This window comes from Lithobates pipiens, unplaced genomic scaffold (assembly GCF_037356315.1).
Source record: "Lithobates pipiens isolate NorthernLeopardFrog02 unplaced genomic scaffold, aLitPip1_a1.2 Scaffold_22, whole genome shotgun sequence".
Classification (NCBI taxonomy): Eukaryota; Metazoa; Chordata; class Amphibia; order Anura; family Ranidae; genus Lithobates; species Lithobates pipiens.
This window is the reverse complement of record NW_027507784.1, coordinates 111,632,052-111,647,875: the sequence shown is the minus strand read 5'-3', so window position 1 is coordinate 111,647,875 and position 15,824 is coordinate 111,632,052. Positions and strand designations below refer to the sequence as shown.

Genomic DNA, 15,824 nt, shown 5'->3' with positions numbered 1-15,824 from the left:
TTGGAGGCAATTGCTGTTTTGGAGAATTGGGGCAGTTGCCATTTGTACCGTTGCTTCTTTGGTGAGGGGGTGCACTGGACACCTTCGCTGCCATTGTGCTATTTGCTGGGGGTCCAGTGAACCCCTGTGCCTTTGAGGAGTAGGCTCCCTCCAGGCATACCTGCCCCCAATCTATCCATTACTATATATGTGCTCCTACTATGGATGCTGTGGGGGGAATTAGCTTGTGGGGATCACCTTTTCTGAATGTCAGTAAACGGGCACTTTTTTAAAAATCTGGCGGATGCCAGGTTCATTTACAGAAGGTTTGCAAAATAAAACAAAACAGTAAATTAAATCCTTGCCATCTGGTACTAACTAAACAAATAGTTTCCTTTCTATACAGTGCAGGGCTGGTCCCTGTCACCCACAAAACACGAGGTAAAGGAAACCTTTTCAGTCCAATACACAGAGCTCCTCTCACTCAGGTTCCTTCCTGAGTCTCAAAAAAAAACAGAGCCCTGCTGTGCTCTCTTCCTTGATATTTAAAGTCCAGCTGACTGTGGACTTCAGTGGACCAGAACATCCGGACCGGAACCCAGCCTGCCACAGAGGCCGGATCCTGGTTTAGTCCTTTACAATGGAACGAATGTGAGGTGAAATGTACCTGTTATCATGTATCTTACCTCGCATACCGTCACATATCCTCCCCCTCTGCTCAAGCCCCTGTGGCTGAGCACTTGACCCAAACATACAGTGCACGCGAGAGAGGGCATCTGCGTCATTTTGGAACTTTCCCGGTCACCGTAAACCGAAAGGGCTGTAAAGCCAGGAACCACCTTGTCACACAGCCATTTTTCTCCCTGTTGTCAAACATCCACTTTAGGGGAGCATGGTCGGTGACCAGTTTAAATGACCTCCCCAGTAGGTAATACCTCAGGGAGTCTAAGGCCCATTTAATGGCAAGACACTCCTTTTCTACGATGGCATAGTTCTTTTTGTGCTTGTTCAGCTTCCAGCTCAGGTATACAACTGGGTGCTCCTCACCATTCCTGTTCTGTGGCAGTACAGCCCCTAAGCCCACCTCAGAAGCGTCCATCTGTACAACAAACTCCTTGCTGAAGTCCGGGGCCACTAGTACTGGTAACCCACAAAGGGCTGGCTTTAAATTCTGAAATGCCTCCCCGGCTTCGGGATTCCACTTAACCATGACCGACCCTCTACCCTTCCTCAAGTCGGTCAGAGGGGCGGCCATGGTGGCAAAAGTTGGGTATGAACAGTCTGTAATACCCCGTAATGCCCAGGAAGGCCCTCACTTGTTTTTTATTGATCGGTTGGGGCCATTTTTGAATTGCCTCAACCTTATTGGTCTGTGGCTTGACCACTCCTTGGCCAATAATGTACCCAAGGTATTTGGCCTTCTCCAGGCCTATGGCACATTTTTTTGGGTTAGCCGTCAGACCTGCTTTCCTAAGTGAATCTGTCACCGCTTGTACACGGAGCAGGTGCGATTCAGTTAGCAGTATTTGCCAATTGCCTTTCGTTAGGTCTAGGGTCGTTATGTAGCAAGCCTGTCCTAACCTGTCCATGAGTTTGTCGACCTGGGGCATCGGGTATGCATCGAAAATGGACACACTGTTGAGTTTCCTAAAGTCGTTACAAAACCTGATAGTGCCATCAGGTTTTGGGACCAGCACTAAGGGGCTCGACCACTCACTGTGGGACTCTATCACGTCCAACTCTAACATATTTTTTATTTCCTTCACAACTGCCTCTTGCCTGGCCTCTGGGATTCTATACGGTTTCACATTTACACGAACCCCTGGTTCTGTCACTATATTATGTTGGATCATGTTGGTCAGTCCGGGTAAGGGGAAGAAAAAGTCTCTATTATTATGCACAAATGCCCTAATGTCACTTTGTTGTGCCATGGACAGGGTATCCGTTATGGGGACGCCAGGTGTCTCCGGTACCCAGTCTGTTAGGGGCGTGAAGGTGGCCAGTAAAGTCTCTCTGTCCTTTCAGGGCTTTAAGAGATTCACATTGTAAATTTGGTGCAGCTTCCTTTTCCCTGGCTGGTATACTTTGTAGTTTACAACCCCCACCCTTTCGACAACCTCAAAGGGATCCTGCCACTTGGCTAGGAACTTACTTTCCACAGTGGGAACCAGTACTAACACTCTGTCCCCAGGGCTGAAAGTATGGACCTCGGCACCCCGGTCATAGACCCTTCTCTGGGCCTCCTGTGCTCGCACCATATGTTCTCGCACCAGGGGCAGGACAGCTGCGATTCGATTATGCATCAAGGAAACATGCTCTATGATGCTTCTATATGGGGTGGCCTCTCCTTCACATGTTTGTTTGGCGACATCTAGAAATTGTTTTTAATGCCCATGTAAGGGAAAGACACCCCCAGTTAGGGTCTACGGGTTCCCCATCCAACATCTTAACATTTTCCTGGATCTCATGAGGGTGGCATCTCGCAGTTGCTTGGTACAAAAATCCTCTCTCCTGATCTCTAAGTCATGGTAGCACATTCTGGCTACTCTCATTGTCAGTGTCAGAGGTGTTCACCTGTTCGTTACCCTCCGGTGGAGAGCTAGCTTCCATTTCCTCCGGCTCCCTAGCCATGACAGGGAAAGGAAGAGGATCTCCAGCTTCCTCGATCCCACCAATAGCACCCCCTTCTTTTTCGCAAAAAGGGTTCCAGTGAGCGTTTCTGTACTTCCCCAGCAGGGTGAGCTCTATCTACCAGCCTCCCTTTGCTCTCCCATAAATTCCAAAAATGGGGAAAATCTCTCCCCACTAAAGCTTCATGAAGCAGTGAAGGTACCACCCCCCCTGAATGTGTTACACTGCCCCAGGGGGTATCAACCATAACCACCACTGTCTGGTAGTCCCGTGTGTCCCCATGGATGCAAATTACCCCAATAGTACTGGGGTGTAGTAGTATTGGGGTGTAGTTTTGTGGGGTTTATAAAATCATTCCTGACTAGGGTCACCACACTACCAGAGTCTAGCAGGGCTGTCAGTGGCTTTCCATCCACTGAAATAACACACGTTTTTCAATGCGAGGTCTCTGGCTGCAACCACTTCCTGGTGAGGTGGACCAGGTCAAACATTTGTGAACGGGGTGGCTTGCTGCTGGAGTAGGATCACTGATGCACGCGCTGGGCCCAGACTGCCATGGTGACACACAAGCGTGCGAGTATCTCTGTCTTTAGAATCTCATAGTCCTGGGCCTTATTGGGTTCTAGATCAAAATAGGTCTTTTGGGGTTCTCCTGTTAAAAAAGGGGCCAACAGACCCGCCCACTGCTCTTTTGGCCATCCCTCGCGGACAGCAACTCTCTCGAAAGTAGCAATGTATGCCTCAACATCATCCGCCGGTGTCATCTTTTGCAGGTGGTATGAGGCGCGTACCATCTTTGGTTCTGCTAATACAGGAGGTGCGGACCACTTTTTCAGTTCCAGCAGAGCCTCTGTGAACTGCCAGTTCATCTCCTGCTGGGCCGCCTGTTGTGCTGCAGCGGCCGCCTGTTGCAACTCTGCAACTTGGCAGTTGGTTTCTCACTGAGCTGCATTGGCCTGTAGCAGAGCCTTTATGTTCTCCATCTTCAGAAAAGTGCCCGCTGAATCCACCACGTGTGGGGGGAATTAGCTTGTGGGGATCACCTTTTCTGAATGACAGTCAGCAAGTGGGCACTTTTTAAAAAATCTGGCGGATGCCAGGTTTATCTACAGAAGGTTTGCAAAATAAAATAAAAACAGTAAATTAAATCCTTCCCGTCTGGCACTAAATAAACAAATAATCTCCTCTCTATACAGTGCAGGGCTGGTCCCCGTCGCCCACAAAACATGAGGTAAAGCAAACCTTTTCAGTCCAATACGCAGAGCTCCTCTCACTCAGGTTCCTTCCTGAGTCTCAAAAAAAAAACAGAGCCCTGCTGTGGTCTCTTCCTGGATATTTAAAGTCCAGCTGACTGTGGACTTCAGTGGACCTGAACATCCGGACAGGAAACCAGCCTGCCACAGAGGCTGGAAAAAACACAAAATGTATAGCGTTAGGACTGCAGTGTACACTGGGGTGCTGTGTCGTCGCCTCTGCAGCTTACGATACGCATGTATTTGCAAATGTGTGCAAACGAAATCCCTGTTTTTAACATGAAATGTTAGATAGGACAATTTGGTTTATCGCAGGCTGGCAAGTTGAGTTGGGAATTTTTCTTTGTTCTCAGGCTATATTGTTTGCAGATTGAGCATGTGTAAATGGGGGAAAAAATGCATTATGGCCACTAGATGGAGCGAACTAGCAAAGGAACCAACCAAGCATGCTCCTCACCTCCATCTAATGATCATATAAAGAGTTATTTTTTGCAGTCACACAGTTGATCTGCAGAACATTCCAATTTTCCCCTCTCACACAGAATTTATTTATATACTGTTTTGTTAATGGACAAACAGCTATGCAATTTGTTTTCTGAATTCACCAAGTAAAAAAAAAAAAAAGCAACATTTACTGGTGCTTTCTTTGGAGTCTTGACATGGGGGTTCCAAAGCTGCTTGTTGCCACTCCAGGATCAACTTGACCCAAGGCCTAATACTAACTTAGGGGAATTACCCTTGTTAGCTTAGGCTGTATTTCAGGGTTGAACCAGTAAACCAGTGTAAGTACTCACTTTGTTCCTCTGCTTCTATATTTAACATCCTTTACCAAAGACAGCCCTGTGAAAGCTTTGAGCTGCTTCAGTTATTATACAAGGCCAACGACTCTGCCAGACCCCATGTCACTGTGCTGGCCAATTAATAACCTCTGGAACAGTCACATGGAACTAGCTACATGGACCTTCATACTCAGAAGTACTGGAATTAAATTAAAGAGTTACTGCTCATTTTTAGAACTAGATTAGGGTTAGTGTTAAAAAGCTATTTGAGGGGTAAGGTTAGAGCATGAGTGAAGGTTAATCAATAAAAATTAGGGTTAGCCCAAGGTCAGGTTACCACTCTGTTGTGGTTTCACTTTTCTGCTCACTTTTTTGGTGGTAATGAAAACCCAGCGACAACTTCTTGGCTCCAAATCTTAAAGCAGAACTTTACCCAAAGGGGATTAATTAAACCGGCTTTCTATGGAGCCAGAGTTGCGAATTCACTGCAAATTTAAAAAGTCCTGTGCGTTTTTTTTAGAGCACTGTGGTGCGGTTCAGATGCATATTCCAGGCTATTGCCTTCTATGGGAACACATGCCCTAAACATGGGGAATTGCTTTGGGGTAGGAGGGCTTTGCCCTGCCGCGCCATGTGATGGAGACAAGGACCTCTTTCCCACAACCCTGGGCGGTGGATGTGGGGGTCTGCAGGCAGGGGGCTCATCAGAATCTGGACGCCCCCAGATCCCACGTGAACAAACATCAAGCATGGGGTACAGTGTTCTCCCTACTCATTCACCCAAAAAAGTGTCAAAAAGAAATAAAAACAGACAGTTTTTGACAATCCCTTTATAAAAAAAAAAAAAAAAAAAAAAAAAAACACCTCCACCTGCGAAAGCGGCTACCGCCGTCTGCTTGCTCCTTCAGGTGCCAGTTATGAAATAGCTTAGGGGCGGCGCCACCTGGTGACATAGTGCCACCGCCACCTTGCGACATCACCGACCCAGTATGCACCGGTCGGTGACGTCACAGGGGGGCAATGCCACCAGGTGTCGTCGCCAGGTGGCCCCGCTCCTTACCCATTTAAGAACTGTCACACTGCAGAGCAGGCAGACGGTAAAAGCTTTTGTCACGAGCGGAGCTTCTTTTTTTATTTATTTTTTCTGGTCCGGTGGCGTCGTGATTGACCATGGATATACATCGGGAGACATTGTTTTTTTTTTTTTTTTTTTTTTTAATAAAGGAATTGTCAAAAACGGTGTCTGTGTTTTTATTTCTTTTTTGACACTTTTTTTTGGTAAATAAGTAGGGGTTCAATGTACCCCATATGCATTCACATAGGGGAAGGGGCTGGGATCTGGAGGCCCCCTTCCAGATTCTGATAAGCCACTTGCCTGCAGACCTCCAACCATCACCCAGGGTTGTGGGGAACAGGCCCTTGTCCCCATCATTATGGGGACATGGTGTTAAGGGGTGGAGGGTGGGGCACTTACTCGTCGCCCCCCCCCCCTTTCCTGGCCTGCCAGGCTGCATGCACGGATAAGGGTCTGGTATAAAATTTTGGGGGGGACCCCATGCAGTTTTATTTACCTTATTTTGGCATGGGGTTCCCCTTAAAATCCGTATTAGACCCAAAAGGGCCCGGTAAGGATTGGGGAACCCTGCTGACGAGTCATCAAGAACACAGCGGATAGCTTCCCAGCCCGCTCCTTAACAACTAGCTAAAGTTAAAGAAGCCGGCTCTAAAAAGTTATATCTGAACTGCATCTAAAATTGCAGCTGAACCACTAAGCAGCTGCTTAGGAAATTCACAGTGAAAATGCAGGGGAAATTCAGACTGGACATGTGTGAACCTAGCCTTAGTTTCTTAGTTAAGATATCAGCACCCGGACCGAAAGTGGATTGTAGAATCGGCTCGGGTGAGGACAGCACTTACAACTAGAGATGGGCTCGGCATGTTCGGGACCCCACCTGCGACTGCTGCCAGGAAGCTGACACTGCACACAGCTAATCACAGGCAATGAGACATTTCCCGATCTGTGCAGCTGTGGACCGGGAAATGTCTCACTGCCTGTGATTAGCCATGTGTAATGTCAGCTTCCTGGTGGGATCCAAAACATGCCCAAGCCCATTCCTAATGACAACTATATCGGTATTATACTCTGGATAGCCATATGCTGTAAATTATGGCTGTGTAAGAGTCCGTAGAAAGGAAGCTCTGCTTTCCTTGGCAGCCTTAAAGGTACTTGGGACAATAAACCAACATTAAGCTTAAGGAGGCTTGATATGCTTAGCAGAACACTACCCAGCATGGAGGGTTAACTGTAGTCTATGAACCTGCACTACTTACCTTTCTCTTTCCTGGTCCTGTTATCAGCCAGGCAGGCCTTAGAGCTCCCCAACGCTACTAACCACCTCTGCCTTTCTGCAGCATTTACAGCCTTGACATAGAAGTGCTGTTCTCCAGGGATGATGAGCTCCATCCTGGAGTTGTCTGTTGAGTGAACTGCAAAGACAAGTTGGAAAAATACGATAAAGCATTTCATTCAATAGGAACGCAGATATTTTTTAAAAAGTCAACAATTTACTTGCATCCGATTATGAAGTGTCCCTGTTAGTCCTGAGAATTAGGCAACAATGGTTCTTTCACTCCATAGGCAAAAATCATGCAAAAAACTGCACAGGTCAGGGGAAATATTGTAATATATTTAATGAGAGCTCTGCACATGTACAGCCAGCCAAAGCCACAGTCCTATTATTGCTTTTGTGGCCAAATGCAGAAAACTATAATCAGGCAGTATAGGGAGCAACCAACACAAAGGAAGAGGTTTTCCAGTAAATAGGAATACCTATCACAATTATACTCTTTCCCATAATAAAATATTTATTGTATGCAAGTATAACTAATACTGAGCCAAACCAGTCAAGCAACTCTCTTGACTTGGAGGACTTTAAAGCCAAACCCATCAATCACACTGCAATGGCTAAATGCTTGTAAAGTTCAGAAGTAAAGATATAATTAATAATACCCTCCATCTGTGTAACTGGCCCCCCACAATCCCAAACCTTTTTGGTACCAGGGAGTGGTTATGTGGTAGATCATTTTTCCAGAGACCCATGGGCTTTCACATCGGTCCTCAGCCCCCCTTCACATCACAAGCCTCCTTTACAGCACAGTCCTCCCTTTATATCAGTGTCCACAGTCCCACTGGGGGGCACTGGGATGTAAAGGGGATTTCACTGTAAAAGGGGCACTGTGATTTAAGACCCCTTTCACACTGCCAGCGTTTTTCAGGTGTTACAGCGCTAAAAATAGTGCCTGAAAAAAGCGGCTCCATTCACTCCAGTGTGAAAGCCCGAGGGCTTTCACACTGGAGCGGTGCACTGGCCGGGCGTCACAAAAAATCCTGCCAGCAGCTTCTTTGGAGCGGTGAACTCACCGCTCCTCCACCGCTGTTCTCTGTGATACCGCTGGCAAAATGACACTCCAGCGACGTTTTGCAGGCAGATTTCACCCCTTTTTGGCCGCTAGTGGGGGTTAAAACCGCCCCACTAGCGGCCGAATAGCGGCACTAAAACGACGGTAAAGCGGCGTTAAAAAAAGTGCCGCTTTACTGCCGACGCCCCCCGCGGCTTGGTGTGAAAGCCAATTAAAGGGGACTGCAATAATTACAGGGCCCCTTTACAGTGCAGTTTGCATTACATTACAGTGCCCTTAGTACTCACAGTCCCCCCTACACAGTTCCCCTTGCAGTCATTGCCCCCCTTTCATTCTCTGCCTCCCCTGCAGTCCTAGCTTTTCAGTGCAGACACAGTTATAAGCATGTCTGTCCTTTTTCAGGTCTCTCGCCCCTCCAACAATGTCATCCTATCAGCAGGGGCAGGGGGCGGGAGAAGCTGCAGATCTGGACGCTTGTTAATATGAACAATGCACATATACGCCAGCACACCGTGGATCTTCAAATGTAGTCCAAAGCCAATTCAGTCACTACAGATGAGCCTTGCGACCCAGGAATGAGTGTGATGGGAACAGACAAGACTGTTAATATGAAAAGATTCCCGCTCTCTGTCCAGATCTACAGCTCTTCCCGTCCCCTGCACTGCTGACTGAATGACATCATCGGCAGGGCAGGTGACCCAGGAGAGAGCACACAGGCTAAGTGGCAGGACCGCACAGCCGGTGGTGAGTGACGACCATGGTACATGATAGTCCCGTCTAGACCACAAGTCACCATTCACTCCCGGCTGTGCAACCCGGCTATGAACAGGCCGTGGACCAGTACCAGTTTGTGTCCCGGGGGTTGGGGACCCCTGCTCTAAGGGGCACTTTTTTTTTGTCCCAGAGTTGGAACGTTAATATTTATGCTTTCTCATGTACATTTTATCACAGGGCACATTAAAATGTGTAAAACCTAAAGGATTGGCATTTATTTTGCTAAACCACTGTTTATCATAAACAACCACTATGTGTTTTTTTTTTTTTTTTTTTTTTTATAAAAGTACAAATTTTTTCCTTTGCATCATTTTCAGTGCTGATCACCCGCAGCACTTTCAGCCACTTCCCATGTACAGTACATGTGGCCGATTACTAAGAATTGATACTTTTTGCATTTTGTTGCTGTATTCTACAGCATGTTGAAGAATAATCATGAATTTCTTACCTTTAATTTCACAGACAGCCATTTTAATACTTCCTTTGCTGCCTTTACAGACATCATCTTGGGAATCATAGTATGAAAGAATACCATTGTCTAAAACAAACCAGCGAGGTTGCCAACCTGAAAACAATCAACAGTTTCATGAGGATTTCCAGAACATGCATTTTTTTTCCCAAAAGACTAAAATCAATATTAATACATGCTATACCACTGTAAAAAAAAATAAAAAATAAAAGTTCAAATGTTAACTCTTCATTTACCTTTACTCTGTAAAAGGATTATGACAAATCTGCATCTACATTTCAGTTAGGGACAGGAATAGTTAAATCCCTATTTACTATATGCCACTGTAAGTAGACTAGTACAATAAATGTAAATCTGTCATGAGACACGTGGAACTGTCATTACTGAGCTCTTTCTAAAAATGCTAGTTGCAGGGTGGATAAAAATCAATGATTTTTTTTTTTATTGCTTTTGGAGTAAAAATCTAGCTAAAGATCATTTTCTATTTAAGATACATTAATAATTCGGTTTATTCAGCATGAAATGGAGCTTAGTTATGTGGCTATATATTTTGCAATATTTAAATTTTTTGGTAAACTCATTCAATGAATCCAAGCTCTGCAAGCTGCAATAACATGCACCTCATTGATGCAGTCACACAATCTCATAGTAACCATAGATAAAACAAAGTTCAGGATTATTCCTTTATCCCAATGTTTTGCAAATCTATGTGCACTACAAACTGTATGATTGAATCTGTTCTGATATCGCTGTTTTAACATGACAGCTTATTATTCTAAACAGAAAACCTTAATTTTAACCTTAAGATTCTAACTACCAGCAAAAAGAAGTCCTTACATTTAAAGAGCACCTGTCACTTCAGATTCATTATGGCAGCGCCTGTTAGTGGGCATCCACTCACCTGCTGCTGCCACATCCCTCACCTTGTCACTGCCTCATCCCATTAAAGTGAATGGGACTGTCGGTGAGTCAATAGCGGGTCAGAGGAGGAGCCGCTGCGGGATAGAAATGACAGTTGCTCTTTAAAAATTATGATTTAAATCGACTTGATATAAATAAAGCCTTTTTTACTAGCGATTTAAATTGATTTGATTTAAATCAAATCCACTCTGGCTAGTTGACTGCTTAACCGCTTAAGACCGCCTTCTGCACATATACATCGGCAGAATGGCATGGCTGGGCACAAGCACGTACCTGTACGTGGCTCTTTAAGTGCCCAGCCGTGGGTCGGGAATGCGGCGGCACGCTCCAGACCTGGTCCTGAGCTCCGTGGCCAAGGGACCAGTGAACCCGATCGCCGCTGGTGTCCCGTGATCAGGTCACAGAGCTGAAGAACGAGGAGAAGTCTGTGCAAACAAACCTCTCCTCGTGCTTCCTACTGAGCCTGTCACAGATCATCTGTTCCCTGTTATAGGGAAAGGCGATCAGTGATGTCACATGCCAAGCCACGCCCCCCTACAGTTAAAAAAAAAAAAAAAAAACACACACACACACACACACACACTTAACCCCTCCCCGCCCCCTAGTGATTAACTCCTTCACTGCCAGTGTCATTTACACAGGAATCAGTGCATTTAAATAGCAGTGATTGCTGTATAAATGACAATGGTCCCAAAAGTGTGTCAAAAATGTCCGATGTGTCCGCCATAATGTCGCAGACACAATAAAAATAAAAAATAAAATTGCTGATCGCCGCCATTACTAGTAAAAAAAAACAAATATTAATAAAAATGCTATGAAACTATCCCCTATTTTGTAAACGCTATAACTTTTACGCAAAACCAATCAATCGCTAATTGCAATTTTTTTTTTACCAAAAATATGTAGACTAATACGTATCAGCCTAAACTGAGGGGGGAAAAAAATGTTTTTTTTATATATATTTTGGGGGATATTTATTATAGCTCTATTTTTGTTTATAGCGCAAAAAAAAAAAACGCAGAGGTGATCAAATACCACCAAAAGAAAGCTCTATTTGTGGGGAAAAAAGGACGCCAATTTTGCTTGGGAGCAACGTTGCACGACCGCACAATCATCAGTTAAAGCGATGCAGTGCCGAATCACAAAAAGAGGCCTGGTCCTTTGGCTGCAAATTGGTCCGGGGCTTAAAGTGGTTAAAGTGGTAGTAAAATCTGTACTACCACTTGCACCTACAGGTAAGACTATAATAAGGCTAACCTTATTCAGAGTGAATGCATCCAATGGTCTCATCGGCGCATGCGCTATGAAGGTCAAGCTTACAGTGCCGGTGTTCCGTCAGAATCAGCGACCCGTCAGAATAGGTGCGCATGCATTCCACCGCTACCAGGTTTGTTCATCTGACAGAACACCTGCAGTCAGAAAGCAGCAGCGAACATCTTAGTACACCCGGCTACGTCTTGAATTTCGCAGTAATTTTAGTAATAAAGTGAGCGTAAAATATAGTATAATGACATCTATGATGCTGTTTGTATGTTTAATTTTGAAAGCCTAAAAAGGTTTAGCGCTGAGCAGTGCAAGGTGTACCAACATGGCCTCTGCCACCTTCCGACTGCTGGCGCCCACGATGCACTTGATTAATGCAGCAAAACAATGTATTCCCCTCCATTGGGGTTCTCCCCACGCTCCCTCAATGGAGGAATGGTTTAACAGAATTAACAAAGTGGCTGAAATGGAGGAGCTAATTCACATTGCACGCAACACTCCTAAACAATTTGGAACCAAATGGGAGTGCTGGACACATTTCCAGTCGACTCCAGAGATTTCTCGACTAAACAATTGATCTCTGTACTGACAAATTATGACCCTATTATATAATCAGACCTTTTAAAGTGGTTGTAAACCCTTACAAACAACTTTGACCTACAGGTAAGCCTAGATTAAGGCTTACCTGTAGGTCCAAGAAATATCTCCTAAACCTACACGGTTTAGGAGATATTTCCCGAAAGACAGGCACCGCTGTTTACGGCGCATGCATCGTAGACAGCGGCACGCAGGCGCACTGAGCGCTCCGCAGTTAACGGCCATATGCCGCGAGTGGTGGCTCCCGTGCGCATGCGCGGGAGTGACGTCATCGTGGCTTCGCCGAATGACGGCGGAGGAGCAGCGAGACCCACCGAGAAGATGGAGGCTCCGGACTACAGGGAACAGAGGTGACTTCGCTGGCTCCTGTGTCAGGTAAGTGACACATAATGGACTACTATGCGATGCATAGTAGTCCATTATGCTTTACCTTTGCAGGGAATGAAAGAGGAAGTAAACTCATCTGGGTTTACTTCCTCTTTAAACCCCCAGTCCACTTTCCACAATACCAAGACTTATGACCAGTATACCCTACCCCTCTAAGGGCCGTTCCCCTCCAAAACTCGCGTGAATGTCTAAAAAAGTTCCTTTCATACCATTGGCCATTGAGAAGGGAGGTAAGAGACAGTCTCCCCCCCCCCCCCAAACACTCCTCTCTCCCACCCTTTTTTCTCCCCCCTATATACCCATTTGCTTGAACCCTTTCACTGAGCTATACCCCAGAGACTACTTTGTATATACCACATATGACATCTTCTCTAGGTCTCATATGGAACATTTCACAAGTCCCTCTCCATTTCTGGTATTACTTCCCCCCTCCCAAGCGGACTCTATCGCACTCACCCAAACAAGGAATACTAAGCTTTACCTACTTAAAAATAAAATAAAAATAAAAGAAGAGCTAGTAGTGTGGAGTTCAAGAACTAATTTTATAGTCCAGTTCAATAATTAATCATCGGTTTGGAACTACTTTTTCTACTATATGACCTAGTATTAGTCCGTTCTCTCTAAGGCTCGATTCACATCTATGCATGTTGCTTTTGAGCGTTTTTGCAGTGCTTTTTGCGGTACTTGTCACGTTTTTGTACATGCGTTTTTACAGCGATTTAGCCGCGTTTTGCCTTTTTTTCTTCTCTTTTTACACTGTGGTTGCTTAGCAACCAGCTATATACAGTGAAAAAAAATGAAATTCTTTTTTAAAAGGAACCGCAAAGCGCAAATCGCGGCAAAAACAGCGGTACTTGTGTTTTTGATGCAGGTTCATTGACTTCTATTACGCTGCATTTTGCATGAAAAAAGTCCCCGACCCTTTCCAAAAACGCAGAGGCACAAAAATGCATTGATGTGAACATGTTCCATAGGAACCCATGTTAAAAAATTTCCCTGCATTTCTGCAAAATGCATCAAAAAACGTGTTAGTGTGAATCAAGCCTTAAGGTCTATGCATAGTTTAAATGACTTTCATGTACAATTTAGCCTTGTCTCTTTCATTTTTTATTGTACATACTATGTTCAAGCATTTTGTATGTTAGTCTTAAAAATAAATAAAAATATTTTTGGGAAAAACACAGCATGGACATTATGTGCAGCTGCCATTGGCGATTCACATAGGTAGATTACAAAGTTGGATTGCAGTACAGGATTTAATGAGCTATTAGTCCAAGTTGTGCTTTTGAAAAGGACCTTGGCGGGAAAAAGAAAAAAAGTTTTGTCTGCAACACATTGGCTGATCCCAACCAGTGACCGTACATTGAAGACTGCAGCAAAAAGGTCATCTGACCTTTCAGATGTTCTTGGTATTGTAGCAGTGTTTGCATAGCTACACTGCAGTACCAGATTTCACCTACAACAGTGCTAGAGGTCACATCCAAATATGTAGTCCCTGCATCTAGGAAAGCAATAAAGATACATGGCAATTTCTCTAGCCGCTTCCAGCGTGGGACCCCCGTGAGTCCGACCGCAGGTCCCGCAGATTCGATCGCCGCGGGGATACCTGCGATCGTCTCACGGGGAGGAAGAACGGGGAGACGCTGATGTAAACAGCATCTCCCCGTTCTGCCTAGCAACAAGTGACACTGATCTCTGCTCCCTGTGATTGGAGCAGAGATCAGTGATCTGTAAAACACAGCTACGCCCCTCAAAGTTAGAAACACACACCTAGGACACACTACACTGCCACCTCCTGGTTAACTCCTTCACTGCCAGTGTCATTTACACAGGAATCAGTGCATTTATATAGCATTGATTGCTGTATACATGACAATGGTCCCAAAAATGTTCGCCATAATGTCGCAGTCACAATAAAAATCACTGACCACTGCCTTTACTAGTAAAAAAAAAAAAAATTATTAATAAAATGCCATAAAACGATCCCCTATTTTGTAAACGCTATAAATTTTGCGCCAATCAATCGCTTATTGCGTTTTTTTTTTAACAAAAATATGTAGAAGAATACGTATCAGCTTAAATTGAGGAAAAAAACGTTTTTTCATATTTTTGGGGGGGATATTTATTATAGCAAAAAGTTAAAAATGTTTTTTTTTTTTTTTTCAAAATTGGCGCTCTTTGTTTATAGCGCAAAAAATAAAAACCGCAGAGGTGATCAAATACCACCAAAAGAAAGCTCTATTTGTGGGGAAAAAAAAAAAGGATGTCAATTTTGTTTGGGAGCCACATAGCACGACAATTGTCAGTTAAAGCAGCGCAGTGCCAAATTGCAAAAAGTGCTCTGGTCTTAAGCCAGCAAAATGGTCCGGCCTGAAAGTGGCTAGAAGAGATTTTTTTCCACATCATTTTTAGGGGCTTGTTCACACCAGTAGGGAAAGGCGCTTCCTTCTGCAGACACACAGAAACCATTCATTCCTAATGATGTGAACGAGCCCTAAAGAGTGATCAATGTACATTGCTGGAAATTTAACAAACGTTGTTGCAGATTCCCACCCATTTCTGTTGTGAAGGAATAGCTCTTTCTTTGAGCCTGGGTTCACACTGCTGCTGTGCAGGAGATCGCATATGTGATTTGGACATGAATTGCACCGCATTCCTGTTCAAAACACATGAGATTCTTTGCAGTGCGATTTGAGCCCATTCATTTTGCACGGCTCAAATTGCACCCGCGCCCACATGAAATAATGCACATGCACTTTTTTTTTTCTGCATCGCATGGATGTGAATACCCATGCAATTTGATTCAGCCAATCACTGCATTTTGCAAACCATTTTTGGAGTGTTAACTTTATATTGACATCCCTAGTGGTTTGCATGAATGGAGTGTTATTAAGAAGCAATGTGGGAAATGCACAAGAATGGCTGAAAATCCTGCACCTGACTTTTTCATTATCAATCAGCTGATCCACCTGCCTTGTTCTATAGAGGAATGCTGCAGTGTCTGCATCCTTTTAGAAATGATTAACCCTTTTGGAGAATCTCACCGAAAATGACATTTTTGTTGCAGCAAATGCCTAAAATCTGACTTATCTCTTAGTGCGGAAATCAGTGAAATTTCTGGGGAAGTTCTGTACACTGCAGATTGAAAAAGAAAGGTCATTTTTAAATACCATTTAATTACAAAATGGTTTGTTTAGCAGTTGTATATTCTAGATTATTATTTTTTTTTTTTAATTGCTATATATGTCCCTACTGTCTAAGTATAACAGGAGCGACAAGTTGCAGTTTTCGGAATGTAAACATACAAGCTGTACAAGAACTAATTATGAAATAAAGACACAATCACATTGC

General features: G+C 44.4%; 1 protein-coding gene across 1 annotated transcript in view; it reads right to left on the bottom strand.

Annotated features, from left to right (window-relative positions):
* PLEKHA3 (pleckstrin homology domain containing A3) overlaps nt 1-15,824 on the bottom strand; it is a 63,882-nt gene that overhangs the window by 22,785 nt on the left and 25,273 nt on the right. The window contains exons 2-3 of the mRNA XM_077448104.1: nt 9,285-9,401; nt 6,974-7,129 (exon numbers count right to left, since the gene is read on the bottom strand). Of these exons, the coding sequence (XP_077304230.1) occupies nt 6,974-7,129; nt 9,285-9,401 (273 nt within the window). The remainder of the gene's footprint in view (nt 1-6,973; nt 7,130-9,284; nt 9,402-15,824) is intronic.